This window comes from Pezoporus wallicus, unplaced genomic scaffold (assembly GCF_028554395.1).
Source record: "Pezoporus wallicus isolate ANWC-B61680 ecotype Strahan unplaced genomic scaffold, APGP_CSIRO_Pwel_v1 contig_593, whole genome shotgun sequence".
Lineage (NCBI taxonomy): Eukaryota > Metazoa > Chordata > Aves > Psittaciformes > Psittacidae > Pezoporus > Pezoporus wallicus.
This window is the reverse complement of record NW_026642342.1, coordinates 6491485-6518687: the sequence shown is the minus strand read 5'-3', so window position 1 is coordinate 6518687 and position 27203 is coordinate 6491485. Positions and strand designations below refer to the sequence as shown.

Below are 27203 nucleotides of genomic sequence, written 5' to 3'. Positions count from 1 at the left end.
ACTTTGCATATTTTAGCAGTTATGTCTTCTTCTATATCATTTTTTCCTAGCTTCCAAAATACAGTGATACATTGGCTGAAATCTTAGTAACCATCAGATTAACAAACTATGAGCAGCTACAAACGAAGAGAACAGCGACAGATTTCCACTATGTTACACTGGTTATAGGAGATGCTGACAACCAAGTCATTTTTAATCAGAAAATTATGTATGTATTATCAGGGGGGTTTGCCTTACATCTTTTAAGGCTATTGGCTTTTAATCCTTACTGTGATTCATGAGTTTTCCCATACTTTGTATTGATGATAAATGGTACAAAATCACTCTTTATCCTACAGCATTTTTTAGTCACTGTTGTCATTTAAAATGCTGCACAAGATTCAAAAACCTCCAAAACATGCCAGTGTATTTGTCAGTACAGAGTATGTGTAAGTATCTGTACAAGACTGATGTCATATTATGGAAGTCATAATAATTTCCATATCAATATAAACCATAAATACAAGCCTATTTAAAAAACAACTTCTCAAGTTGTTACTTCCTCTTCATAGCTGTATTTCTTTAATTATATCATATTGTCAAAGTTGTTTCACTCAGAGATGGAATTAAATTCTCCAGCTGGCTTAAGGTATGCTTGGAGCAAATGGGAAAGGAGAAACGAAACCTTTTCCAACTGTGTGACCTTCACATGAGTTCACACTGAGGTCTGGCACTTTTGGCAGAACTGAAACTTACTTGCAGGATCCTGGCTTTTTTATGACCATGGATTGTATATTATTGGAAGGTTATTTTTAGGCCACTTAGCAAGCAAAATCCAAGAACTAAGACCAAAGAAAGGCTCTTTCACTTGGTTACAGATGTCATAGTATACAATCGTGTTTTCACTGTCCATGCCTAACAAAACTTCACTGATACATTACAGGGATTCTGTGCTGCTGAAAACTGGCAATTGGACAAAGAAAATTGAAGTGAAAAGAGCTCTTAAATCAGAAGAAATTAGTATAAATTTAATTAGTTCGGATTACGGTAGGTTGGTTGATATGCTTTTAATTTAAAAACAGCTGCATAACATTTTGAATAAATGATTAAAACACTTTATATCAAGCCAAAAATTATAATAAAATGAACTGATCTGGAAACAAAATTATATTACATGAGTATTACCTAACAGTCCTAGTTACATATCTGTTTCATTTATTTGTGTATTAATGAACTGGGAAACATCAAAACTGTTACTGGGAGATATTTTACTCTGATACAGATTAGGATTCTCTTTTGCCCTTTGCCTTGAAGTTGAATTAACTTTCAGTTGGGATAACCTATCATTTTGATAAGTTATTTATGCTGGGAGGAGCTGTCTTTGTGAACGGTTAGGTTTTGCATTGTGATAGAAGAAGTATTAAATATGGATTCGTCTTCACTTTAATAGCAAGACAGTTCTACAGTGGAAAATTTTGTGCTTTAATGTGTGCTGATTTAAACACAGGTCCCATCAGTGTCAATCACCATTATATTGGCAGTGTAAAGCCATAGATAAATGTTGTTTTAAAACAATTCAGAAAAAAAATCTGTTAAAGGGACTAATTTTGTTACTTGTCTAGTAATCATGTCTTTAATTCTGAAAATGTTTGGGTTTTTTTAGTCGTGATCAGAAAGAATCCATTCATATAATAGTGTGCTTTTAATGGTACATTACCTTAATAAATCTCCATGATCCTTTAATAGCATTTATACTCTTTAGAAAACTGAAAGTAATCAGTAGTTTAGAAATAGTTTATAGCGATTTTAAATATTTTTGTCTTTTTCTTTTTTCTCTAAAGTTGGCCTTGATATACAGCAAGCATATACAGCCTTTTACTTAACACCAAAACCAGTGGGAAATAAGGTGGTTACAAATCAAAACCTGCAGGCCAAGTCTTCACTTGATACACGTTATGGCTCACCTCAGAGTCTGTCAGCAGCAAAAGTAGATACAGGTAAACAGTCAGATCATAACATTTGGCTAATACCAAAGTCAACAGAAAATTGAGGTTTGCTTTCAGTAGAGATAATCTTTACCCATACTGTTTCTTTCAGAAGTGTAACAGAAATACAGTGGCACTGCTTTCACTTGTCAAGTGCTGCAGTGCAAGTCTTTCACGAATTGGAAAATAAGAAGAATTAAGTATTTGGTATTTAATATTATCATTTGAATGTGGGAATGTGTACTGCCTCTGTCAGTACCACTGATTAATATTAATATTATTTGAGCAGCCCAAAGTTTTGTTGAAGGCAACAAAATTCTAGTGACCCAGATTACTTCTAGCCTGTCTTTTACTGCCTGAAGTACTCTCTCAACAATACATATGAAATAAAAAATGAGCATTTCTATATGTATCTAGGAGGCAGATCTAAACAAGAGATTACTTACAAGAAACACGGAAACAGAGAATGCAACCACCGCTGTAAAAACAAAGACATGTGTGGACATGACTGCTGTGAGTTTCCTTAAATCTACTATTTCTGTTAATTTTAGACAAATATAATTTAAAATAGCTTAATTTATAGCAATAGCTACATTAACAGAAGCAGTGTGTCAAGAGAGTCAGGCCTCAGCTGCTGTTATCATGCAGTCATAAAAGCACGAATAACAAGTTTGGTCTTTTACACTTTTATAGGAACTACATAATTAATAATACCTTTCAGAACATGCAGCATTGGATTAAAGAGCAATGTAAAGCCTGTTACTCTTTTATATAAATATTGGTGTGTTATATCTTTTAAGATCTTTTATTAGAACATACTAAGCTTAGTGGCAAAGTTCCCATTGATCTGGGAAGAATTAGGATTTATCACTTCTAAATTAATCTGAACAGTATTTTAATTCCTTTTCTTCTCAGGTAAAATTGGAGTACCTCCAAAGTCTGAGATGAATGGAGATGCAAAGTTTTCTTTGTACCTAGCTGATTTAAGGAGCAGGAACTCAATTTCATGTGTACCCCCAGTAAAACGGTTAAAGGTTCATTTGAATACAGTCAGCCATTGAATAGATTTCTTTTAATCTGTTATGTATTTTGTATGTATTGTTTGCAGACAGAATTTTATAACTAAATATGAACACTCAAGTTTGTCTTTTCTGTGTGGAATGCAAAAAGCAAAGAAATACAAAGGTACCAAATGTCCAGGAATCTTTGAGAGGTTCTGCTGCTGTTTGGAATACTTTAAATGATCCACTTCTGTACATGTACTCTTTGGTTTTACTTGTTTTGCATTTGATATATTGTGGTGGGTGAGGTACAGAGGCATCTCTGAAAGGTACAGTACTCTGACTTGGTTTGGGCCAAATATGACCTGAATGAAAATAAATAGTGGTATTTATCAGAGTAATGCTACAATGAGATCTTTTTGCATTGATAGGTAAATACACCTATTATAAAAAAAACCCCACCATGTTAGTTTTTAACCTCTGAAGGGTTTCATGGGTTACACTTTTTCCCTTTGAAAGTACTAAACTAGTTCTTTCTGCAACAAGAATGGCATTTGAGATATTGGAGTGTTTTATTTCCTCCTCAGTTTTGTTTGCTTGTTTGTTTGCAATAGAGAATGATTTAGCCTGTAGCTAATACAGTTGAGAGTTAGTGATAACCAGTCTGACTTTGCATTGGTACTTGGATAACTCCACTAGACACAAGTAATTCAAACCTTTTTAACTGATTATGTTAGATAAGCAAACATCAGATTTTACATATGATCTTTAAAAATTATGTTAACTTCATACAGTATTAATGATGTCATTAAAGCTGTTAAAAAACAATGGTTTTCAATATCTTTACGTCTCATCAGTTACAATAATCTGCTTTCTTTAGATGCAGATGTTAAATCAAACTCAAACTGTGGATCTCAAGCAATTTGTTTTTACACCTAAATTTTCATTGCCGGCATTGCTGAGGTACTGATTAATATAAGTAACAAAAGAAAACTGCCTTATTTTAGATAATATTAAGTTGTAACAACTAAAACCTGTTCTCTGACTAAAACTATTTTGCAATTTTTTGCTACTGTTTTACTGGCATGTGAGTGATTTCTTCCTTTTATTTTAATAGGTCTAGCAATGGACAGCTATCTTCATTACCTTCAGTGGACCAGACAGATAATATTAATAGCTTAGGGGGATCTCAGAAACAACTGCAGTCCTGGAACTATGGGAAAAGTAGTAAGTTATTGCTAATGTTTGAAATTACAATTTTTTACTGTTTTGATTTGAATGTATTTGTAAATTCAAACTTGCTGAAATTACTATGACAACCAGTATAACATTATAAAACACTGAATGTATAGGGGAGATATAGTGGTCTTAATTGGGTTTCTTTCTGGTATTGCTAAGAATTTCTAATGTGTATCTAAGTGTCTAAATGTACCTTTAAATAAAACAGTAATGACTCGATCAAATATATGAAGTTCTAAATATATAATATTTCCTGAAAGGTATGACTGTAATATATTTCTACTGAAGCTACTTGTAATACAAGAAGTATTTTACCACTATATGTATATATTTTCTTCTTTTCCCTTTCTGCTGGAAGAAGTTAGTAAAGAATGAGCTTTTGTTTGGTAGTTGACAAAATGTGACCATTCAGTAACTGAGTTCATAATTAGTAAAACATCCTTATCTGGAAAAAAAATTTCTATTTCGTCTCCACTGGAAAGGCCACAAATCTTCTTACACATGGTGTTAAATGATATGTCTTCATTATCAGTATATAACTATGATGTTCTCACTGTGTGCCTTTTGCCTTTGTATTTGGTGACAGCAGATCTATGTGAATGAAGCTTTGATTAATTTGGCTATTAAATTCCAATGTTTAAGTCATACTCAGACATATAAGAAACACTATGCTGAAATGAATGGAAACTTTTTGGTCTGTACTGCTTTGAGTGCTGGCTGCTATACTGTGTAATTTTAACATCCTTGTCAACAAGGACAACGGGATTGAGCGCACCCTCAGCACGTTTTACGACAACACCAAGCTGTGTGGTACCGTCAACACTCTGGAGGGGATGTGAAAGGGATGCCATTCTATGGTTCTGTAATTTCATTTTTGCTTAATATTTTGATGATGGGATTGTAATCCTATTTCTTTAATGCTTCATATTTTCCTGCAATACTAATTTACCTGCTATAGTTATCTAGTCTTAAGATGGAAGACTGTTGCATAGGTGTATCATGGTTTGCTGGGAGGAGAGAGCAGGTTGTTCATGTATCATATGATTGTGTTAAAAGAGTAAAGTCATGGGATGACTGATGGATATTCCAGTATAGCTATAGTCTGTGCTCAAGAACATCTTGAGGCAAATCATACAGGATCAAGGGGATGTAGAAGATATTGCTGACTAAAAACCATCTCTGTTGAATAAGCAGCAGAAAAGCCAGCCTTGGCCAGATTGATTAGGCTGGCTGGATTTTACAGAAATGCACCAAAAATAGTTCTAATAAAGGCATCAGTTTATATAATTTTTAAAGGATTAACTGCATCTGTAATACACTCTCTTTCCATTTCAAACAAAAAAAAAAAAGTGAGAAATGTAATTAAGAATATACAGTGAAACTGTAGTAACCTAAACACATGATTTAAAGTCTGTGTAACTGCAGTAATGCGCTGTGCTGACTGCACATCCAAAATGACAACAGCAGTCCCTTCATGGTGTTGCCAATGTCTCTGGAACAGGATTTCTGATTTGAGCCTGTCCTGCTCCCCCTCTGTTGAAAGGGAGACCTGGATCAGGATTTTTTAGGCATATTAGGGCCATGGCAACAGAATGAAGTTTCCAGCACTGTCTGATGCTGGAGGGTAGTTTGGCAAAAGAAAGATGAAAAAAATAGCAGAGAGAATGGCACTGGTGATGAAAAGAAATAACACAACAAACAAAAGGGAAAGAGTTAAAGGAGACAGGAAGGTCATTTTTGCAACAGAAAAAAAAGTATTTTAAAACATTAACTCACATTTTATTTAAGAATTTTAACAACAATGCTTGAAAATGTGTTTGTCATGGTTGTTCTTAGGCATTAGATCTGTGTGGAGGCAGAGAGCATTCAGTGTGTTGAAAACTGGGGAGAAGGATGGACTGAATTAAAAGTACTAAGTTTGGAATCAAGCAATGCTTCTGACAAAGGCAAAGAATGATATAGCAGTGGTTTTCCTAGAATCTACGCTGAGGGTGACTTTTCTCAAAACAATGCTGAGAAAAGTTGCATATAGTACAATCCTCCTTTCAATAGGTTGAGCAAGTGGTCATAAACCAGACAGGTTTTGTTGTACTTATCCATTACAAATATATTACAGCTTTTCCTTGGGAACATTCAGTGTTTGAGTGTGAGAAAAGCTGAGACAATGGCATAAAAAAAAAGTTTAAATCATTAATGTGTAACTTGATGGATGCAGATAAAAGCAGATCTTGTTTTTCAGATTCTTTCGATGTGGACTTTGACATGCAGGATGATGTTTGGGATGATATTGATGATGAGAAATTAGTATATGCTAGCAATTTTGACAGTAGAGATATAGGTATGGTTTACAAAATTCTTTGTTTCCTATGTAGAAATTATTTTACAGGCTATTATTTGACAATAATTTATAACAGTACACAGTGAAGACAACTACCTGAATTTTTTTGGTTCATTGACTTTACCACCCTTCAATGTCACCTATATTGAGATAAATGTAATACATAAGGGAGAGTTGAGAAAGTAATAATGAAATATCTTTTGGATGGCCTGCAACTGCATAGTTGTTATTTTATTTGACTGCTTATCTCTGCTATCTTTTCATTAGCTCAAAACCTACAGAAGAAATATTTTAAGTGTTAAGACATTTGTATAATTTTCAACCTATTATTTATCATATTAAGATATTTAAGATATTTAAGATATTAAACTTTCATTCTTACATGGAACATGGAAATATCTGTCTTTAAATTCCAGATGAGTGTGAACCAATTGACCAGTATATAAGAAGCAAAGCCACAAATGACATTTCAAAACAGTAAGCATTATATTATTTATTACCATTTTATTTAGTTAAAAATATTGTAGCTTTATAATTAAATGTAGAGAAGGATGTTCACTCATAAAACTGAGTGAAATTTCAGCTTTTAAAAGGCAAGAATTGTTGAATGATTTTTTTCTTTTTTTTCCTGTTTAAGTGTGAAGGGAAATAAATAGAAAATTCTGAACTGAAAAGTAAATAATTTTGCACTTCTGTAAAAATACTTACATTATTCAATTGGTATTTTCAGTTCGTGCATATTACAAGATGAGACAAGTGTTCAGAACTCCACGGTTTCTGTGGTTGATAGCCCATCAAAAGTGAATTTATCTGCACAGCATGGAAATACAAATATGGTGAGCAAAAATACTTTTAATAAGAGAATTTCCTAGAATTTCCTAGGTGTATAAAATATATTTACCACAGCTGACTTCTGAGTCAGCTTGGACATAATGATTTTCTGAACCTTTGTGTTGTCCAGATATGCATGCATGGTGTGTTCAGTGTGATATTCATGATACAAAAAACTAGGACCTGAATTTACTTCATATAGCATGACTTCAAAACTCAATTTGATTGTGATTCTGCAAGTTATTTAATATATAATTAGATTTATAATGCGCATGGACCTTGTCAAATACAAGAATATCAGTATAAATATCTGTACTACATACTACAGCAGTCTAGTATTTTCTCTTTTGGATTGTTATTTTAACCAGATACCCTTTTCACCATTTACACTGCAGTTCAGTTTTCAAGAGAAAAACTGTTCAAATCTTTCACAAGAGCTGAAAACTGCACAATGTTCTTCCATCTCAAAAAAGATCCCAGACTCTTCTAAATTCACTAGGAAAGAGGATTTCTTTATTTTCACAGAACAGGAAAAGGAAGCAGATCCCAGGTAATAAAAAGTTGTGTTCTTCTGTTGCCTCAGCATTCCAATGCTTAGTTCCTCATGGAACACAGACTTTTAGGCAATGTGTTAATATATAACCTTAATTGTATAAAGATGAATTTTCATAGTAATAGAGGCAATTAACTTATTTTTTTAGAAAGGAAATACTTTAAAGTTATTTTGCTTGTCTTGATATTTCTTGACTATTCTTTGTATAGTGTTCCTGATTACATAGGTTTTGATGTACTAAATGTTTTTGTTTGCTTCATCTTCATTAGATACCTTCTTGATGATGAAATCAATGATGTCAAGCCCTTTCTTGGTATATTTGATGGCATTTTGTAAAACATATAAACCAAAATACATTGTAAGAGTTGGGGAAAGAAGTTACAGTCATCTTTACAGAGGGAATCCTTCAAATCCAGTTAAGTGAATTATCTCTGTTGTATGCCTATTTACCAATAGCTAGATGGCTGCACAAAGTAGATGGTAACACAATTGATGTAAAATTTATGGAATTCTAGGTATATTATCTTGTTCTGAAATGTACTTAAATACTTGTTTGTTGGCTTTGCTGTTTTTAAGAAAATACTGGAATGTGTCACAGGAGAATAGGTTTCAAACTGAGGGTGCTGTTATAAACTGAAAAACACATAAGGGGAAGTGAGCTGTATATGACATGCCCTGCTTACAAGTACACTTTAAATGAATGAAAGGCTCTTTCCTCAGAAATTTCTTAATGCCTTTTGGTGTTATCTTTCAGTTTTTCTAATGCTGATTTTGTTTATAGCAGTGTTTCTGTAAAAATAATTAGATTTACAAATAAAAGGAACAGAATGGTAAGCTACTCTAGGCTTTTGACATTCTAAAATGTCTACAGACAATACTCAGAAGTTGTGTTTGCCTGTGCACTTTTACACCAAAGGTCATAAAATGGACATTTATGCATCTTAGTGCAGTTTTAGGCAACCAAGCATTGGATTTGGTTATCTTATTGTAACTATTTTTTGAACAGTAGACCTTGCAATTTCAATAGTTAGAAAAAATACATGATATTGCCTAAAGTCCAAGCAACTGCTAATTTTCACTGTTAATTATTCAAAATGTATGGAATTAAAATGTTAGAAAGTCATGCCTGGAACTTTAGCTGTCTGTTCTTGAAACCAAATGCAACACTATTTTGCTGCACTACGTGGTTGTATTTTTCTCAGCTAATAACATTTTACTTGACTCTGATGTTTCCTTACACTTTTTACTTACTCTCTCCATATGAAAGCATGGCCTAGCATGAGCAGCATCAGTACCCACCACTTGGTATGGTTTTGACTGCACAAATTCCAACAGACCAAAGTTTTAACTCACTTTGCTGTACTTCAAATATTTCATTGCATCTGGAAGTTTGTAGTATGTCAGATTTTTTTGTCTCAATTGTTTTTTACATTAAACTTCCAAACTACGGTAACTCAGAATTATTATTCTACTACATTTAGCCCTGCAGTCCTAGTCATATACTTCCTAGTCACCTCCCAGTTCTGTGTCAGAGTGAGATTTAAGAATGCAAAGTGCCAAATATAATTTTAGGTGACCCAGAGAATCTTCCCTCAGCTCCATCTACTGTGCCAAAGATGTTCCAGATCCTCTAGGGCGTCTAAAATGTACTGGATGCTAATGTTTAAATACCTGATTCTCTCCCTGCTACTTGAAATACGTGGGTTGTTTTTTTTTTCAATGTATAGTTCATATTTACATGGCATTCTTTAACTGCCTTTGTATCCTGCCTTTCCCTGGCCTTTTAGCTTGCAACAACTAATTGCAACAACTAGTTGCAACAAACAACTAGTTTCTTCATGTTGGCCAAAAGCTTTTACACAGCAACACAAGGCTGAGCTTCAAACATGGGAAAGAGGAGAGGAAGGAAACAATTAATGTAATCTTGAGATTATACATCATTTATATCATATTGTCGTTATACAAATTGCAACTTTCCAAAACCTTACTCACCTGCTGGTTGCTGAGGCCTCACCTGCAGACTGGGAGAGCTTCTGATGGCAGGTGCTGCACCTTTTCCTGCTGCTCTGCATGAAGCTCCTTCTAAAGGTTCTTGAGCTGTGAGGCAGAAACTAGTGGAATTTGATTGTGCTTAGGTCTTCATAAAAATGAGTAAGGTAAACTTCATTTATTTCTCTGTACTAAGGAAGCATCCTTCTGAGGGGTTTTTTTGCCCCATTACTACACTGAAGGTGTATTTCCATTTTTCTGTGAGGTATTTTTGTAGTTTATGTAATGTCAAAAAGTAATTGATATTATTGCCATTTTTTGCTTCTTTTTTTTTTTTGGTATAGTCTAAATATAACCACTTGGCTTTATTTACTTTATAGGAATAAGTTTATATCTAGACTACTACTCCAAAGAAAATGACCCTTGCAGGCAGGTATTTTATTTTCCTCTTATTTTTCACCAGTGCAGGAGTTCAGAAGTTATTATTGGGGTACTTCAAGATTTAAAAGGCTTTCATTTTCAATTTGACCCATAGTCAGAACACATGATAACAGAAGCATTTCAGTACTTTTGAGACTATTCAAAGCGCTTTGCAGATGGTTTATCAGGTTGTTTCCTGTCTCTGTTTTTCACAAGACAACCACATCCTGTATTATCCTTGGAAAATTACAAACTTCTGCTATCGCTGCTGATAGCATTTCAGAGATTTCAGACTATAAATCTTTCAATACTGCTATGTCTTTACAGGAACACTGAACCTCTGGTGCAAAAACATTTTTCTAGAGATAAGGGCTTTATTGGGCACTGTTGTTTCTCTTATTATTCATATTAGCTCTATGACTCTTTAATTCACTTTCAGAAAACCAGTCTGGAAGTACTTAAATGCTGAAGCGTTCTTTATCTCAGGAAAAGGAATGACTGTTCATATGGCAGCATTTGTTATTGTTCCAGTTTCAAATCAGAGTAATTCAAAGATCAAAAGTGATAATCATAGTAGGTCTCTATGGCAACAATTACTTGCAGATACACAATGACGATACTTCAAAACAAATACAGGCAGAAAAAGCAAACTGACTACAAAATTAGAAAAATCTAGTACAATCTTAATTTTTTTTTTTTAATTCAGTTTCCAAACTAAGTAGCTCAGAATTACGATGCTACTACTGAGTCCTACTCATGTACATCCTAGTCACTTCCCAGTTCCATGTCATGGTAAGGGTTAAGAATACAGTTTACCTCCATCATCTGACTTCCATGGCAATCAGATGGCTTCCAAGCAGGAACAGTGGTGTTTCTCCACAGATGCTTTATATGAATGGCCAGGGACCAAAATCCCATCTTATGCGCCAAAAGTTAAGTACAGACGTAGCTACAAAGAGCTGTAATTTTAGTAATTTAACTGAATCACATTAGGTGATAACCTAGTTCACCTGGGCTCCCTATGTAGTCATTAGAAAGAGGCAGACACTGTCAGAAGATCTTTCACATTGTAAGTGGGCTAAATTGCTCCCAGTTCAGGTGGAACTCACCAAATTAGCTATGATGAAAGTGACCACATACAGTTAGCTTGGAGCAGCTGGTGTGCTGTAATTTCACAGCCAGGCTCACTTGAGTATTGCCTTTCTTGTGCACATGAGATGCCCAAGTTCTTTTATCCACATAAGGATTCAACTTTCCTAAGTTGAGTAGTCTTATTTCTGTACAGCAGAAGATGGCTGTGCTCCACTAATGTTGCTGTGTGCGGCTTCCTTTTAGTTGCTGCCCAGGTGATAAAACATACTGATTAAATTCAACAGGATAACATTGGACAATATCACTAAGCTACTACCAATAGATAAAATACAAACTAAAATACATAAAAACATTGTTAAAGTCTGAAAGGATCCTTGTTTTTAATTCTGCATAGAGTTGTAACATTAAATGAGTGGCTTGATTTTCAATCAGTGGGATTGTGTAAGTAATTCTTTGGGGATACAGCAGAATGCCACAGACTTTAGTCTGGGGATGATTCTATAAAATTTACATTATAAAAATACTGTTTCCCATAATGGAGTAGTGAAAGAAAATTCAATGTGACAAGAAGTCAGATTTTGCTATCTTACTTGTCTGATTCTCTGTAATAAAATACATGCTTATACCTGCTTTTAATTTAACTTCAACTTCCTTATATAATTCCTTGTCCTATCACATAAATTGGTTTCAAAATATAAACTGAGGTCAACCATATCTGTGCCTGAAGAAAATGCAGTATCCCTTCAAACCCCATGATCTTAATGTTAGCAGGAAAATAAGTATAGTGTTTAAACATGTTGCCAGATGCATTTGTGTTTAAGGTACGTTCACAGCATATGGAATACTGTAAACGTGACATCAGTATAATTGTATGCAGCATGTCTTGTGATCATTTTAACTATGTAGACCTTATTCATGTATTTGAAGACTTTAATGGGTTAAACATTACCATAATTACTAAAATAATGATAGTGGTTACAAGTCAGACTCTTGTTATTTGGATGTGGTTTTACTTTGATGTACCTTCACAGAATAGTTATGTGAGGTATAAAAGTTGGTGCTCTTAAAGGCAGTGAGCCTGAGGATAAGGAGTGAACAGAAGTCACTGTATGGAACCAATATACACCTGAAAAAGAGTTAAAATCTGTCATTTTGTAAAGCACAAATAATACATCTCTAAGGCATCATTAGGACAGAATAACTGGTATCCCTTCTAAAAGAAGTATTTTGCCTTACCTTTTTATGTCACTCCTTCTGCTTTTTATGTAGGAGAGCAGTATCATGTGAATTGTTTTACCAAAAGAACTTTCAAATTATATCCATGAAAAGAGACCCATGGATGCCTGTTGGGTTTTAGGGGTCTTTCCTACCTTCTTTGCTTGAAAAGGAAAAGGAGGTGCTAGTCAAGATAAAATTAACTTCTTTCAGAGGATTACCAACACATGGAATTTATTGAAGGCTTAGATGAGAATAAGCTGAGGCGCACACTGTGTGCTGATAGTTTGCACTGATGATCAGCTTGACTGAAAAAAGTCAGATAGAAAACGGGCAGTGGTTTATTTGCTGCCACTGTTTGCCTGACATAAGGGCCACGCTGGCTGAACGACATTTCTGTATTCATTCCTGAAACCTGAATGAGAGAAACTGTACCTGTCCAAACCATCGCTTTTTTCCCCCTGTGTTGTAACTCTTAGTCTCAATGTGCTCTTGACAGGTATTTCAGATGGGGTGGGCTCGGGTAAGGACTGCATCCTCGTAAGTCATAGAGCCTTTGGGGCCCTTTTGTCTCCTGCCTTTCAGTGGTGCTGATCACTGTTGCTCTCTCCTATGGTTGTGAAGTGACTGGAAAAGCTGTGCTGCTCTTAACATGCAGGCCTGCACTCCACGTCCTGTTCTTAACAACAGGTTCCAACCCAAAAGTTTATACCAGCTGGGGGAAATTGTTTCCCAATTCACTTTAGTATGCTACCTACCATGTTAAACAGTACACTTCCACACTTCCATTCTTCTTTCATTCTAGTCTTGTGGGATGTGGTTTGAGTGTTCCTGAGTCTGTCATCCTGTGGTTTTTAGATGGATTGTTTGCATGTGCCAGGACTTGAGGGGCACATCTGACTGGCGGTGTGTGAAAATGTCACACTGCAGAAATGCAGCAGATTATATGGGGCGGACATACTTTGTATAAAGAAGCTATATTTCCTTCAAATGTAATAAAAGTGCCCAGACCCAATAGCAAGGAATTTCTTCCCTTATTTAAGTTATAATAAATGGAACTAGCATGTAATGATGATCTAGATTGTCCTTTTGCTTGATGCTACATGACAATTTCTGCATTTTTAGATAGTTGAGCATAGGGAAAAATGCAAAACATTTTGCTTTGAAGACTGTAAGGGTATTTTGTTTATATAAATTAAACAATGTTTCTTTTGCAGCTGTGAAACTTCCTATTAAAGGATGCATATAACTTTCAAAATAAGAAGATGCTTGTAACTGTAAATGGCTGTGATATATTTGCTGCTCCCCCACCCATTTAGAGACAAAACCTATTTATGAGGCTTTATTAAGTGCAAATAATTCCCATGGCTTCAGCACAAGAGAAACAGCTGCAGAATATAGTCTGATTTGCATATAAATGACATGATTTCTGCCCAGAAAAGGATATTGAAAAATATATCTTTCTACAGTGAAAAGCTGATAGTCACACGTATTAAGGTCAGCTTGTGTAACTTGTTTTTAGCTGCTGCATGTTGATACCTGATCACACTTCCAGCTCGATTCAGGCTCTATCAGTTGTGTCCACTATGAAATTGTGAATTTCTGCTTTTGAGCTAATTAAGCTATTGTTTGTGGAAACAGATTCCAAAGCCATTTATCTCAACAGTTTAAGCACTTAAAACTGTTCAGAATATTTATCAATACAAGCGGACAACTCCACACTTTGCACTTTTCTTTATCTTCAGTACTGTGAATTTGTGAGGGAAGGAATTCCTGTTGTTTGGGTAAGACAGTCCTGCTAACTGGCTCTAGTCACTTTACTACAGGGTACGATATAATTAAAGCAGACACATGGGTATTACTTTTACTGTCCCAAATACTTTCCTCAGGTTATCTTTTCTATTAAAGATAAGTTCATACTTCTAAAACTTTTGCCTGATGTAGACCACCACTGACCAATTGAGATGCTTGGCCAAAACAGAAAGTAACTGTTTCAAAGCTAAGGCTATATTATACCATTTTATCCCAGTTGTTTCAGCTCACAGATTCTCTAAAATACAATATTTCAGTAGAAGTGTAACTCTAGAGGATTTTAATAATAAACTGTAGTAGTCATCTAATTGCTGAGCTTGGATGTTGCACTATCCAGCATGGCTTCAGAACCAGTACTGAATACAGAGCTTAGGCACCAGCACACAACAGGCAAGCTGGCAGAGCTCTCCCAGATCCTTGAGGATACCCTTGGGAAGTCAGTGTGAGAGCACATAAACACAGGGTTCCAGTCAACTAGCCACTTCCCTCCCTGAAAGGCTGTGATTGTGACTTTGCAATGTACTGTTCATTTACTAATAGGTTCTTGCTTCTACTTAGATACATAACATAAAAGAAAGATGTTGGACAGCCAGGCAGTAAAGGTTTGGAAGAGACCTGCAAAACCTTTGTTTTCAATCTCTGCTTGGCAAAGGCCTTACTGAGCTGAATGCCGTTGCCAGAAGCAATAGCTGTCTACTGAGAGTGAATGATTGGCCACGGTGAATTGTCATTAGTCTGAACGCCCCTTGGAGACACTAGATACTGTTAAGAAAATGTGAAGGTAGTGCTGTCTAGAAGCTTGGATGTGCAGGTCAGAACTTCCTTTTTAGCAGTTTCAGTTTATAAAGGCTATTAAGTTATCTGAATGGAAATGGGGCAGTAGAGTTCAGTACTAGGACTCTGTTGGGTTGTGTTGTGTTTTTTTTTTTCTCGTTGTGTAATATTTTAGCTGTTGTAATCCAGACTTGTTAGGTTACTGGGTGAAGGAATAACATACATGCATAACATACATGTTATGCCTAGAGGAGGTTTCTCTGTCTAGATTGGAATTTCTACTCAAATAATAGTCACCCAGCAGCTGGATCATTAACATTTTCAGTGTCTTCTCAATTCTAAAGATTTTAGGCTGCGAGGTCAGTTGGGTGGTTTCTAAAAATTATACTAATAGATGTAAAAAGAGCATTCACCAAAGCACCAACACATTATCAAATAGTTCTATTTCAAGCATATGGCAGTAGAAGTGATTAAGAAAGTGTGGGCTATGAAATAGATCTGCTTATCTCGTGGTACATCGCAGAGATGCATTTCAGACTGGAGGCTTGCTTAGTGCAGAAAATAACCTGTATTACGAAGATAAGAGGTACAAGTGGATATCCCTCCCTCCCACTCTCTTGGGTGTGATTGTCTCAGGCAACCATATTAGCAGAAGCTTAGACTCATTTTTAACTTCTGGAACAGATTTGCCAAAGTAACAGTGCCTACAGAGAATGACAGTAATAAAATGGGCAGTGTATTGTGGAGGAAAATAAAGTTGGCAGCTTGGAATGGTGGAAAACAGCTTCAGATAAGCATGTGCTTCAATAGAAATTAGTCTCTGTCCATAGACATGATAGCAGCCAGTCAGAACTGCTCTTTCAGTTCAAGCAGTTAATAATATCTTGGCATTGGAGCTTAAGGGATACAATTTGCAAAGTTATAGTAGTGTGGGAGCGATAAATTTCAGCACAAAGCAGGCAGCATTCCATATAATTTATTTTAGGTTTCCATCCAGGGTATGTTCTGACACTCCACATGAAAGTCAAATTGTCCATGTAAAATGGTTTTCAGGTGATAAGTTGACCCCTGGGGTTTTAGTAAAGTAATAGACTCCAAAGTCTCTCTGACTCTTCAATCTATAAAAGGCAGTTATCAGCTGTTTGAAGGATTTCAGAAGAAGGAGAAAAAAGAAAAAAGAGCTTTTGTATACTGACATTTTTCTCATTAATGGGGACAATGTTTGAATTACAAAGTCCTTCTGGATTTGGTAGTAAATACTCTGCTGACGTGTTTTGGGAAGCAGTTGTTCTGCATGAGGACTGTATGTGTCTAATCTACTGTGATATGCATATAGAACAAAGAATATTTCTATAGACACATACAGCCCTTCAGAAGAGGGGCATTTGCTGTGCCACCATCTGGCCATCATTTCTAAATGCATTCTACCACCAGAGCCTACCTCTGCAAAAGTTTTGCTGGGGAGTGACTGTCTTATGGTGCCTACAGAAACACCAGGAGAGTAACAGCAATGACAGCTTTCCTGCCAGCATTCTGAGTTTAAAATGTAGTGCAAAACAAGCAGTAACCCGAAAAGAAACAAGGCATCACTTTAAGTTCTTGTCTGAATATTCTTGCAGGACCTGCTGTGATTTTTCTTTTTCCTAGTGGTACTGTTTTATTTAAGTATTGTCTTGAGAATACTTTCAAGTACTTCCTATTGTACCCTGTGGCTTCACTGACAGTTCAAGCAGATCCACAGTTGGGTAGAGCCTTTGTTGCATTTCAGTTTAGTGGATGGGTGTATCTGCATATACATGGATTGAAATGCAGCACTAATAAGTAACAAGGGAAAGGTGACAGTAAGATAGGACTAGTCATAGTGACAGTAGAAAAAGCTTACCTAATAAAATGCTAAAAGCATATTTATATTTAGTTCAGTTGAGTGTCCCTTTGAATTTTGAGCAAAGAAAATACCTCCTGCTTTTATAAAGAACTCTGCCCAAGAAAACAGGATTTTTCTACAGTCTATGTAAACAAAAATTATTGTCTCAAAGAAAAGCCCAAGTCCCTCTTCAGTTGTTTCTCATGTTAAGCAATGCCCTGGATTTTCCCTGCTTGTGTCTGTGATGAACGTCTAGTTCACTGCAGAAGTACTGCCTGTTACACCCTGTTGCTGGCACTTCTGCATGGCATGAAGGTGGCTGCAGGGAAGGCATCTGTTTGACTTCTGGGTTACTGGGGGAAGAGGCAGTTGTCTCCTCTGAGAGGAATGGAGCAGTGCTTAGGGGTGGGGCATCTGACACTCCCAAGTGGGGTAGAGAAGAGGGGAAATGCCGTGAGCTAAGATCTTGTAGGCAATGCTGTGGAGGAGATGGGGGTTTTCTTATGAGACAGAGCAAAGCTTTGTAAGCAATGGGAGGATGGAGAGTTCCCTAGAGCAGGCTGATGGTGTCTGTGGTGCTCTCTGAAACATTTGGAAATTTTCAGGTTGGAAGTAAAACTGGAGAGAAGGATTTACCCTGCAGTGATGCTATGGGGAGAGTAATTTTCAAGCATTTCTATTTAATCTCACTCTCCAACACATCAGACTTCTCATGTTTTAAAGAATAATTGTGTTCTGTCATTTTAATAATGCCTGTTCTTAGAAATCTGGATTCTGTGGATGTGCTTGTCAGAAGGAAAAGCTTCTACCTAACTACAGTTGTTAATTAAGGGTCCCTGCAGGTAAGATTAAAAAGAACTAACTACTCTTAAACCTTGCCTTTCTGTGGTTTTGGTTGGTTGGGTTTAGCTTTACAGAGGTAAGTGGGTGCTGGTGCTGCAAGTGGGTAAATTGAAACACATGTGGGATAGTCCTATTCACTTGAGTGAACTCCTCACTCCCATATATGCTCTACTGAGGTCTGCTGGAGCATGCTCAAAAGTAAAGTGTCTGTCATGTTCTTGAAGTGCTTTTCTTCTGGAAGAGAAGATCTGAGGACTTCTGACTTTTGCTAATGACTGGATTTAATCTGCATTAATGCTTTCCAGAGTAGGTATGTATTTTCCTTGATGTTGTTTGTCACTGAGGCTGATTTTGAAAATGTGTCATCCTATGTCGAGGTTGCAGGTGTTAGCACTGAAATGTTTACCTGTTCATTGAGCTGATGATTAAAATGTTTGTATTTGTGGCCCCAGTTAATTGTAGGCCACACCTTTTGCTTACTTGAAGCTCTGTGAGAAATTGTTTCTTTTGCTGGGGTAGGATGATGCACAGAAGGAAGAACTTTATCTGTATTGCTCCATACCCTTTATAGCTATCAGGAAGAAGTGCTAGGCTGATCCAGGGTCACGTGCTGCAGCTGTGTAAGTGCTCACTGTGACTGCAGCTGTAGGTGGAGCTGGTGTCAGACATGGAAACATGATTCAGGCCTGCAAGGAGAGTCACACACGGGGCTCTGGATCAGGGAAGGCACACAGAGCAGCCATTTGGCCAGTGTCAGCCTCCCCACATCAGCTTGCCCTGGACAAAGACAGCAATCCATTCCCCCAGCAAAGTAAAATCACTAAAGAAGCCTCTCTCACAGATATGCCTTCATGAAAAAGTTCCTCCCATAACTTTTAACATGGGAGTGGGGCATCTGGCCCAAGACTTTAACTCAGTTCATCTTGTAACTTTAAAAGAGGAAAAATAACAGGCCAAAGTATTTTCATTTTATTTTTCAGAGGCTTAGCTTTAGGAAGCACCCTTTGCTTACATGAAGCCTCACCTTCATTGCCTGTACTTTGCCCTGTCTCTCCTATGGATAACCTTTACACAGATGCTATGTTTCACATGGCTAGACAAGGTGTGCTGCCTGGTCAGACTTTTTTGGAAGTCAGTATGACTGAAACATGCTTGTGGAGACCTGTGATGAAAGTACTCAGAGAGTGTGATTCTGTGTTAAGCATGCAGGCTGGCTCTTGACCTTTGCCACCCAGCTGTTCTGACAACCCAGTTGTTCTATAGGGTGGTTGTGTGAAATTAGGTAAAACAAATGCATGAGTAACCACCACCCCACATTTCCTGTTCAGAAGCTTGTGTCTTACCTCCTGGCAATGCTGTTACTGCTAGAAAGAAGTGTGTATGTGCAGAGCAGAGCAGACTAAAGCGTTATCTTCTACAGTTACATTTCAAACTGGAAAATAGCTGCATGTATATGGCAAGTGAACTACATAACATCAATAAAACAGATATCCTAAATCCTACTTGGAATTGCAATTGGCAGCTGTTAACGTGTTTTGAATTGTATTTGTTATTTGTAGTTTAGCAATAATCCACCACAATGTAGTTCTGCTTGTTAGCTTTGGAGGAGTTTGAAAGTGGCTGGGACGCTCCAAGATGCTCCCAGCTTCACAGCCTTCCACACTGCCTTGAAACCCGGGCTGGGGTTTGTCTCTCTTGAAAACAAGAACAGCATTAGATTTACATGCCCAGTTGCTATGTGGATGGAACAGGCAATGATCCCTTTGCCACCAAGCGGAATTCAAAATGTAATTCCAAGTACCGGCTAACATCTGTAAACAGCTGTGCCTTCCCACGCACTCCGACAGGAACTTCCAGAACGTTTTAAAAGGGTCACTGAGGAATACAACCCCTAGGATGCACCGCACACTAAGTGTTTTAACGTGCCTTTCACACAGGCCTCATGTTGGACGTTGCTCCTCCTTGATTAAAGATTAAATGCAGTGATTACACTGGCCGGCCTGGGGCACACTGCGCAAAAACGAGCCACTGCTGACTGGAGCAGTGCTGCGCCGTCCCTGCCCGCACACCCGCAGCTGCCAGCGTGGCGAGGCTCGTGACCTTGTCGCTCCCGCGGCAGGCAGGGACCGGCGGAGGCCCCTGACTGAAGCAGGGCCGCTGCCCCTCTCCTTCAGCCCCCATCTAGCGCGGCCGTCGCCATGGAGACGGGCGGGCCCGGCCTGGCGGGCGGGGCGCGGGGCGGCAGCCATCTTGCCCGCTGCCTGTCAGCGGGTGGCCGACTCGGGGCGGGCTGTGTGGGGCATAGCGTTCTCGTGTTCCCAGGCCCCCCGCCTCAGTGGTAGTAGTACCGGGTGCAAGGTGAGTTGGAGGCGGTGCAAAGCTGGTGGTGTAACCGAGCCGTGGTGGTTTCGGCTCTCAGGTCACAGCAGGACGAGGCGGCAGAGCTCTGGCCCGGAAGCTCGCCACAGCCATTTGCCGCAGGGCCCTCCGAGGGACCCGCTCCTGGGGACGCAGCTGGCCTGAGGCAGAGGTGGTCCTAAATATTCAAAGCTCGTACAAAAACGCAAATTAAAAGCCGAGTTGCCAACTTACTACCACAGCACCAGCAAAAGCTGTGATTTTAAAAGGGGGAAATCCTTAAGTAATAGAAGGGCTGGCTATGTTGCGTGTGCTTGAAATGTATTCTAACAAAATTGATTAAATCATTAAACGAGGGACTGACGTGCGGTAGGGGGATAGTTAACATACCATCCTCTCGGGGTATTTCCAGATGAGGTGACCCACCTCAGAGCTGGAGTTCCCTAATGGCTGTTCTGCACTGTCATTGTGCCAGCCAGGAGGGGAGGGCCACCATTCTGTCACCCTCTTTTCCAGCTGCTGCTGCACGAAGCCGTCTTGGTGTGTGCCTTCGTGTGCGTTTTTTCTCTGCGCAGAGCCCGTCTGTGTGTCTGCCTCCCCCCAGCCAGCTGATCATCCTTTATCATGTGGAAAACAGGAGAAGTGCCCTTTTGCCCTTTATTTAATGCAGGAATAGGTTATGGGATTTCGTTCATCTCCTGAGAAGGAAACTGCATGCCCAAAGCAGCTGTTGGGCTGACCTCCCTTCCCTGCATGTGTGGCCCCACTTGCATGCTGGTGGGGGAAAGGGAGATGTGGTAAGACTTTGCTTTGCTCTGCTCTGTGCTGTCCTGACCGTGATGGAGTTGGTTCCACAGCTGAGGGCGAGTGGCTGGTGGTGACTCTTAGCCTGGGGAAGGTTTGGTTGCGGCTGTAGGGGGGCTGTAACCAGCCACTTCCCTTCCCTCTACAGGAGAGCTGTGTCAGCACCTCGACTGGTATCTGGCTTCGCATTCCCTTTCAGAGTTCACGAGACGTTAACTTTGAAAAGGGAGCCCCCTCCCCCCCTTCTATATTTATGTCAGTGATTTTGGGTTTTAAACTATTCATGCATGAAAAATGACTGTAGGAACTGAATACTCCCGCGTATGAATAATGACTACACAGGAACACAGATTACAGCAGTTTTGCAGTGAGACTGCAGCAGTTTACATGCTCTTTGGGAACGTTATGAAACGCTTTTAAATGCTGGTGCATGTAAATGCATTGATTTCAGTCAGCCTTTTTTTTTTGTCCCATTTGGATTTGTTCAGCTTAACAGCGTGTCTCATATTTGCTCTTAGATATGCCCAGCAAATTAAGGAAATTAAAAAATGCATGCAAAAATATGGTGCTATGCACATGTATCAGGGTTTTTATTTATTAATAGACTCCAATTTCCATATGATAGCCTACTTTTTTTTACTCTGGCTGAATGGATAGTTTATGCCAATTACATGTAGTTCAACAGCTTTGAAATCTGATTTTGCTTTTGTTATGCATAAAGACATGGGTTCTGTTTCAGGTTTTAATTAAACTCTACATGGACTTTAAAGATTCTATTGTCCTTTTCATTTAAATAGGATTTCTGTTAGATCTTTAACAAGACCTCAGTGGGGTTATAAATCTAAGCAATTGTCCTTATTAGGAGTAGATTATTCTCAAGAGATGGAAAGTTACAGAAGTAACTAAAACCATTTGTAGAGACTGAACTAAGGGTTTTTCTTCCTAACCATTAAACAGACTTGCAAATGACTTGCTTGGGTGCTCAAATTAAATTAAATTATACTTTGTTTATTTTTCACAGTTTCAGTGTAGGCTATTTGTGTTTACTTAAACTTTTGAGTTTCGCTGAGCAAAATTCACTCCTGGGTACGGATCCTTATTTTCAGTATGCAGGCTGCAAATGAAATACGGTATATCCTGCAATTTCTTTTGTTAGTAACCCTTGCAACACTTGCCATTTACAGGGCTCACTAACTTAGTGTATTCTTAATTCATTGTATTTGCCACAGTAGGTGAGCTGTGCATGAAGAATTAGTCCTGCACCCCAGCCAGGTAGATCTGCAGGTTATGTAGCAGTGTGCAACTTGTCCAAAGATCTTCTCACGTGCTGGACTAAAACCACAAATTCTTAAGTCAGAGAAAACTTGCCACAAAACCAACAGTCCTGCCTAAGTTTGGCCTTCACATATTTACAGCTGCTAAGAGGTGAAAGGGAATTTGACTCTAATGGTTCTCTTAGATTCAGCTGTCTGCTTCATTGGAGGGTATTCTCTATCCTGCAGGTGCTCAGACCTTGCTTTGTTCCTGGTTTTAATCACAGGGTGGTTTCTGATGGGACATGGCCTCCTTTACACACACAGTAAGATTATGAATTTCTGCTTTATGTTTCACTCCCACCTTTGTTAAACACATTGTACTGCAGTATTTTTAAGCATCCAGTTATTTGGAACTCCATTTTGGGGTGCCAGGTTTGAGACACTCATTCCTAGGACTTGGTTCTACCCAGAAACCAAGAGGCAGAGGCAGAGGTGTTGCTCAGGGACATCCTCACAGTAAGATGCCTTGTGAGACAGGCAGGTTTTTTTCCCTGGCTTCAGTTCCTGTCTGACTGAGCTGCTGCCCTCTGCAGAGCACGCTGCAGGAAGCTGGACTCCAGGGACACAGCTGCACGTGACCCACCACGTCCGCCTCCACCGGGAAGGAGCCCACAGTCCTGCTCAGCAGATGAAGACAAACCCTTCTTGGTTGCTGCAGCTGCATCAGCTCTCAGCCACCAGGTATTTAATGTCTCAAAGCTCTTCTATCCGTGGGCTTCTCTGTTCCTGTCCTGCAGGCTGGTGTCTCTGTAGAGTCCAGTACTGTCAGCTTCTAGTCTGCTTCTGCTTCCCACATGGTACTCTGCTGCGTTTCTCTTAATAGTGATCGCACCTCCACCCTTACTGTCTTCTAAGTGACACTGTAGTGCTACTTTGGGGTAGAACAAGTTAAAGTAGAGGAGCTTAGCTGATAAATACTAATTTATAATTACACATTTGCTGCATATTTGAGGTAAAATGGCAGGGTTTGAGCCTTCATTTTCTTCTTATCACTCAAATGGCAAGATTTTGGTATGACAAGTCATCGAGGGAGGTGTAAAATCTGGTAACATAGTTCTTAAGTGTTATGGTTTCTTTCTGCCCTTGTGGGAAACTTAGAAAAAATAGAAGGTGCTGACAGCAGTTAAGTCACCTGGTTGCTGCTCTGCTTTTGGTGTAAAGCTGGGGGAGGGCAGGGGGAGGAAATGCATACCCTGGCTTTTAGGTTCAGATTGCAACTCTTCCTTCCTCCCAGTGTAGTGCACATTCATAGAGTGGCAAACCTAGGCTGAGTCCAGCTACTGATTTGCACAAGATTATGAGGATGCTAAGAGTGCTTAGTCTTTGAGGTGGATTCTGGGGGAATTAAGAGATTCTCCATCCTCTATTGTGTGGCAGTTAGACCTGATCTAAGTAATGCTGTCTCTCAGACAAAAGCCACGGAGCACAATTTTGCTCTGGATTCTCACTGGGATGTGGGATTTTCCCTTTGTTTTCTCCAGCAGCAGGGCCAGGAGCTAACCTGTTCTTGGCTCTGCAGGGTGAGATTGACAGGGCCCACTCTGCCAAGGGGTATGTCTCAACTCGTCCCTCTACCTGTTTTTCTGGGGATGCATGCTGTAATCATAGGCAAGTGCTGGGACTCTGTGCCTGCAATATGGAGGTGATGATGTGCGTACAAGAAATGCAGGGCTCGCCAAATGTATTTTCGTTGCTTGCTGATGTGCATGACCTGACAATTAAAAGATTCCCTCCTGCCTTGCACTCTGAAGGAATGTGTGTTGCTTTCCAATACCAAGTATACCATAAAACATGGCTATATGCTGTTTGCACACTGGCCATGAGGTAAGCCAGCAGCATTCTCCCCTGCTTGGAGCAGCTTCCCTGGAGGGGGAGCAGGCTGCTCAGAAGGTCGGGGGTGGGGGGTGCACCTGTGCATCGCAGGCGTGAAAAGCTGCCCTCTTTCTGCCTGGAGGCACAAACCTGCTTTCACTCAGTGAAGCAGAGCGGAAAGCCTGAAGTCCTACAGTGACAGGTATCCCCAAGTATCTGCAAGATGAAGGGGGTGTGTGGGTATAAGAAATCCAGTTTGTTTCTCAATGTAAGTAGGTGAGGTTTGGGTGGGAAAGTAATGGGAATGCTAAATGATTGCTGGTAACACTTAGTAAGATGACAGCAGATCTCCTTTATATTAATGTTCAACTTTTGAGGCTAGTTTGAATCTTACTTTATTAAAGAAGGTAGGAAGCCTAGAAGTAGCTCTTTAATTTTCAAGTGGAAAATACAGTTTTGAAATCCATTATCTTAGGAATGCAGTAATCAAACAGAGTAATAACTGATGGTAAACCTGCTTTGAATGTTATTTAAAGTACTCTTCAGATGGAAACAAAAGTTGAGAGGATGGTGGCAGGTTCGCGTGGAATATGTTTTGCTTATGCAGTTGCCCACATAAGGAAGAAAGGTTGATCAGCATGTATTTTCTGGCTGTGTGATTGTTTGGAAACTATCAAAAGCTAAAAAATAATTATGTGGTTCAGAAATACTTCCGTTTGCTATTTGTCCCAACAGAAGGCTGTTGGAACTGAATCAGTGTTATTTTATAAGCACAGCTCTGCCCATGAGGCCTTCACAACAATGGGTACCCAGCATCCTGCATCTTTGGAGATCTTCAACATTAGAAATGACCTGTTACTCAGTCTGTCCCCACTACTGCTGGACTGTTCACCTTGGCACATTTTTGATCTCCCCTGGTCAATCTGTACCTGATGCCGTGGTGTACATGTGTCCTGTTGCTCCCTACACTGTAATGCTCTCCTGTTTTTCCCAAATGTTGTCACATTTCCTTTATTCCTGTGTTTTTCATCTCTCTTTGCCCATTTGTATAACACAACTGCTCTCTGTTGTTTTCAGCTTCTAATTTAATACTGTTGGTGAATTTATCAGTCTCTCTGCAGATCATTAAAAAGAGGCTATGTGGAACTGCATGTAAAAGAAAACACTGCATTCCCAAGATAGGTCACAGGCTGATGTGTAGCAGTGGTCATTGTTTTGGAATATTTAGCTTTGTTTAGTTCTTTAACAGATGCAAAATGATCTCTTGTTTGCCACTTCAGTGTGAGACTACCAGGAACACAAATTCAAAACTTGCGGGACTTGAAAAGACCTGTGCAGCCCTAGGGAAAAGGCAGTTTGCCGTGTAAGCAAAACAAAAACCCAAATGAACAAAATCCCAGCCCAGCCACAAAACCAGTCTGCCCCAGCTTGTGAGCAGGTGAGAGAAGCCCTTTCCTCCTTCTCACTCTCAGTCTGTTTCAACCCACCATTGTGCTCTGTGGCTCAAGAGTTGGCAGAAAGGGATATGTGTGAGTCCCATCTCACAGTGAAAGGCAGAGCTGGCACGCCCGTGGTGTAAGGTGAACGGAGTTCTGCTCTTTGTTGCCGTTTTGGTGCTGCTCCTGTGAAAAGGCAGGAGCCACGTGATTGTTTTAATCCAGCAAAAATCTGTGCCCAGTGCTATCAAGAGGAGCATTTGTGTGCTGTGGTGGGTGGCAGAGTTGGATGAGGGAACAAATCCAACTGCAACCAACTTCGTTGCTTATTTGGGCGTGTGAATGGTGGTATTGGCACAGAGGAGGGAGTTGTTAGGGCGTTAAGGGAAGATGGGCTCATGCAGACTGAGCAGTGTCGCCACAGGGTGAGTGGAGAGGGAGACTCTTGGTGCGTCTCTTCTGAGTGCCTGGTCCTAGGCTGTGGGTGGTACTGCTGTGCCCATGAGGGCTGCACAGGTCAGGGAATGCCAAAGTGTTAAAGCTGGACCAACAGACCCATGCCTTCATTTCATTTGTGCTCCCTGCTGGAGTTTTTCACTGGGAAAGCTTTCATTGTCATCCCAGTGTTAGGCCAGGGAAGGTGGACTCGAGGTTGCGCTTCTGACTGGGTTAAAGCACGGCCTTGGGTAGTGGCAGAATTTCTGCAGTCGCCCTTGCAGGCTGCATTTCCTGGCACAGACTCCCTGCACCCTTGGTCCTCCTTGGCTGCCTCCACAGCATTGCCAGGATGGTTGTTTTAACTCTTTTTTTACCCAGAATTCAGACAGCATCCAAGCAACACAACAGTAAATAAGCCACTTGCTCCTTTGTACAGGGTCACATCCTTCATGTTGCCCCTGCTATTAGTGTTAATAATGTTGTGTGCATCTTCCCAAGTGCAGACTGGCAACTGGGGAGTGTAAAGCGTGCCTCAGGGGGCAGGTTGGCAGCAGTGGGTGTTTGAGGCTTCATGAGCTCTGTATAGAAGATGTTCAGCCTTGGTCAACAGTAAATTGGAACAAATAGCTCAGTCCTGTTTACTGATGTTTCTAGAGGGGATGAGGCAGAAGGAAATTGAATTAAAAATAAACTTTGAAATGAGCTCGCAGCTTTTCCCCAATTACTTACAACTTTAAAACATCTGATAGTAACAAAAGAACCTATTTAAAATAATGGTAAACTGCCATCTGCTGGTAAAAAAGTAATGCACATAATGAGCAGGCAGACTTTCAAAGTGATAATTCTTTTGTATTTGACGTGCTACAGTCAAATATATACATGACAGGGAAGCTGCATATATTTATTTTACTGTTTTTCATCTCTATTTGCATTTTCATATAGAATATGCTAAACAGATGCTTATAACATAACTAACTTTAACGACAAGTGCAGAAAACCAAAGACAATAAGAATAAAGAATGAGGACTAATAAAAGCAGATGAGCGATCAGGATGGTGACAGCCTCCAAATGTGTCCTATTTACATTGCTAATAATGAATCACA

The 27203-nt window shown here is 39.2% G+C and overlaps 2 protein-coding genes across 8 annotated transcripts in view; both read left to right on the top strand.

Moving 5' to 3' along the window:
- Positions 1-8764, top strand: part of HFM1 (helicase for meiosis 1) — a 36637-nt gene extending 27873 nt beyond the window's left edge. For 5 of the 6 annotated variants that reach the window (XM_057429150.1, XM_057429147.1, XM_057429148.1 and 2 more), the window contains 12 exons: positions 51-208; positions 923-1026; positions 1821-1976; positions 2382-2477; positions 2880-2998; positions 3846-3928; positions 4083-4192; positions 6444-6542; positions 6959-7019; positions 7273-7378; positions 7769-7923; positions 8196-8764. In XM_057429150.1, coding sequence (XP_057285133.1) covers positions 51-208; positions 923-1026; positions 1821-1976; positions 2382-2477; positions 2880-2998; positions 3846-3928; positions 4083-4192; positions 6444-6542; positions 6959-7019; positions 7273-7378; positions 7769-7923; positions 8196-8262 — 1314 coding nt within the window. In that variant the 3' untranslated portion in view covers positions 8263-8764. Of the gene's footprint in view, positions 1-50; positions 209-922; positions 1027-1820; positions 1977-2381; positions 2478-2879; positions 2999-3845; positions 3929-4082; positions 4193-4790; positions 4884-6443; positions 6543-6958; positions 7020-7272; positions 7379-7768; positions 7924-8195 lie in introns of those variants that run through there. The other variant, XM_057429151.1, reaches the window with a different exon arrangement.
- A 12010-nt stretch (positions 8765-20774) lies between these two features.
- ZNF644 (zinc finger protein 644) overlaps positions 20775-27203 on the top strand; it is a 78469-nt gene continuing 72040 nt past the window's right edge. For both annotated transcript variants that reach the window (XM_057429155.1, XM_057429154.1), the window contains exons 1-2: positions 20775-21090; positions 22947-23094. The gene's annotated coding sequence lies outside the window, so the exon portion shown is untranslated. The remainder of the gene's footprint in view (positions 21091-22946; positions 23095-27203) is intronic.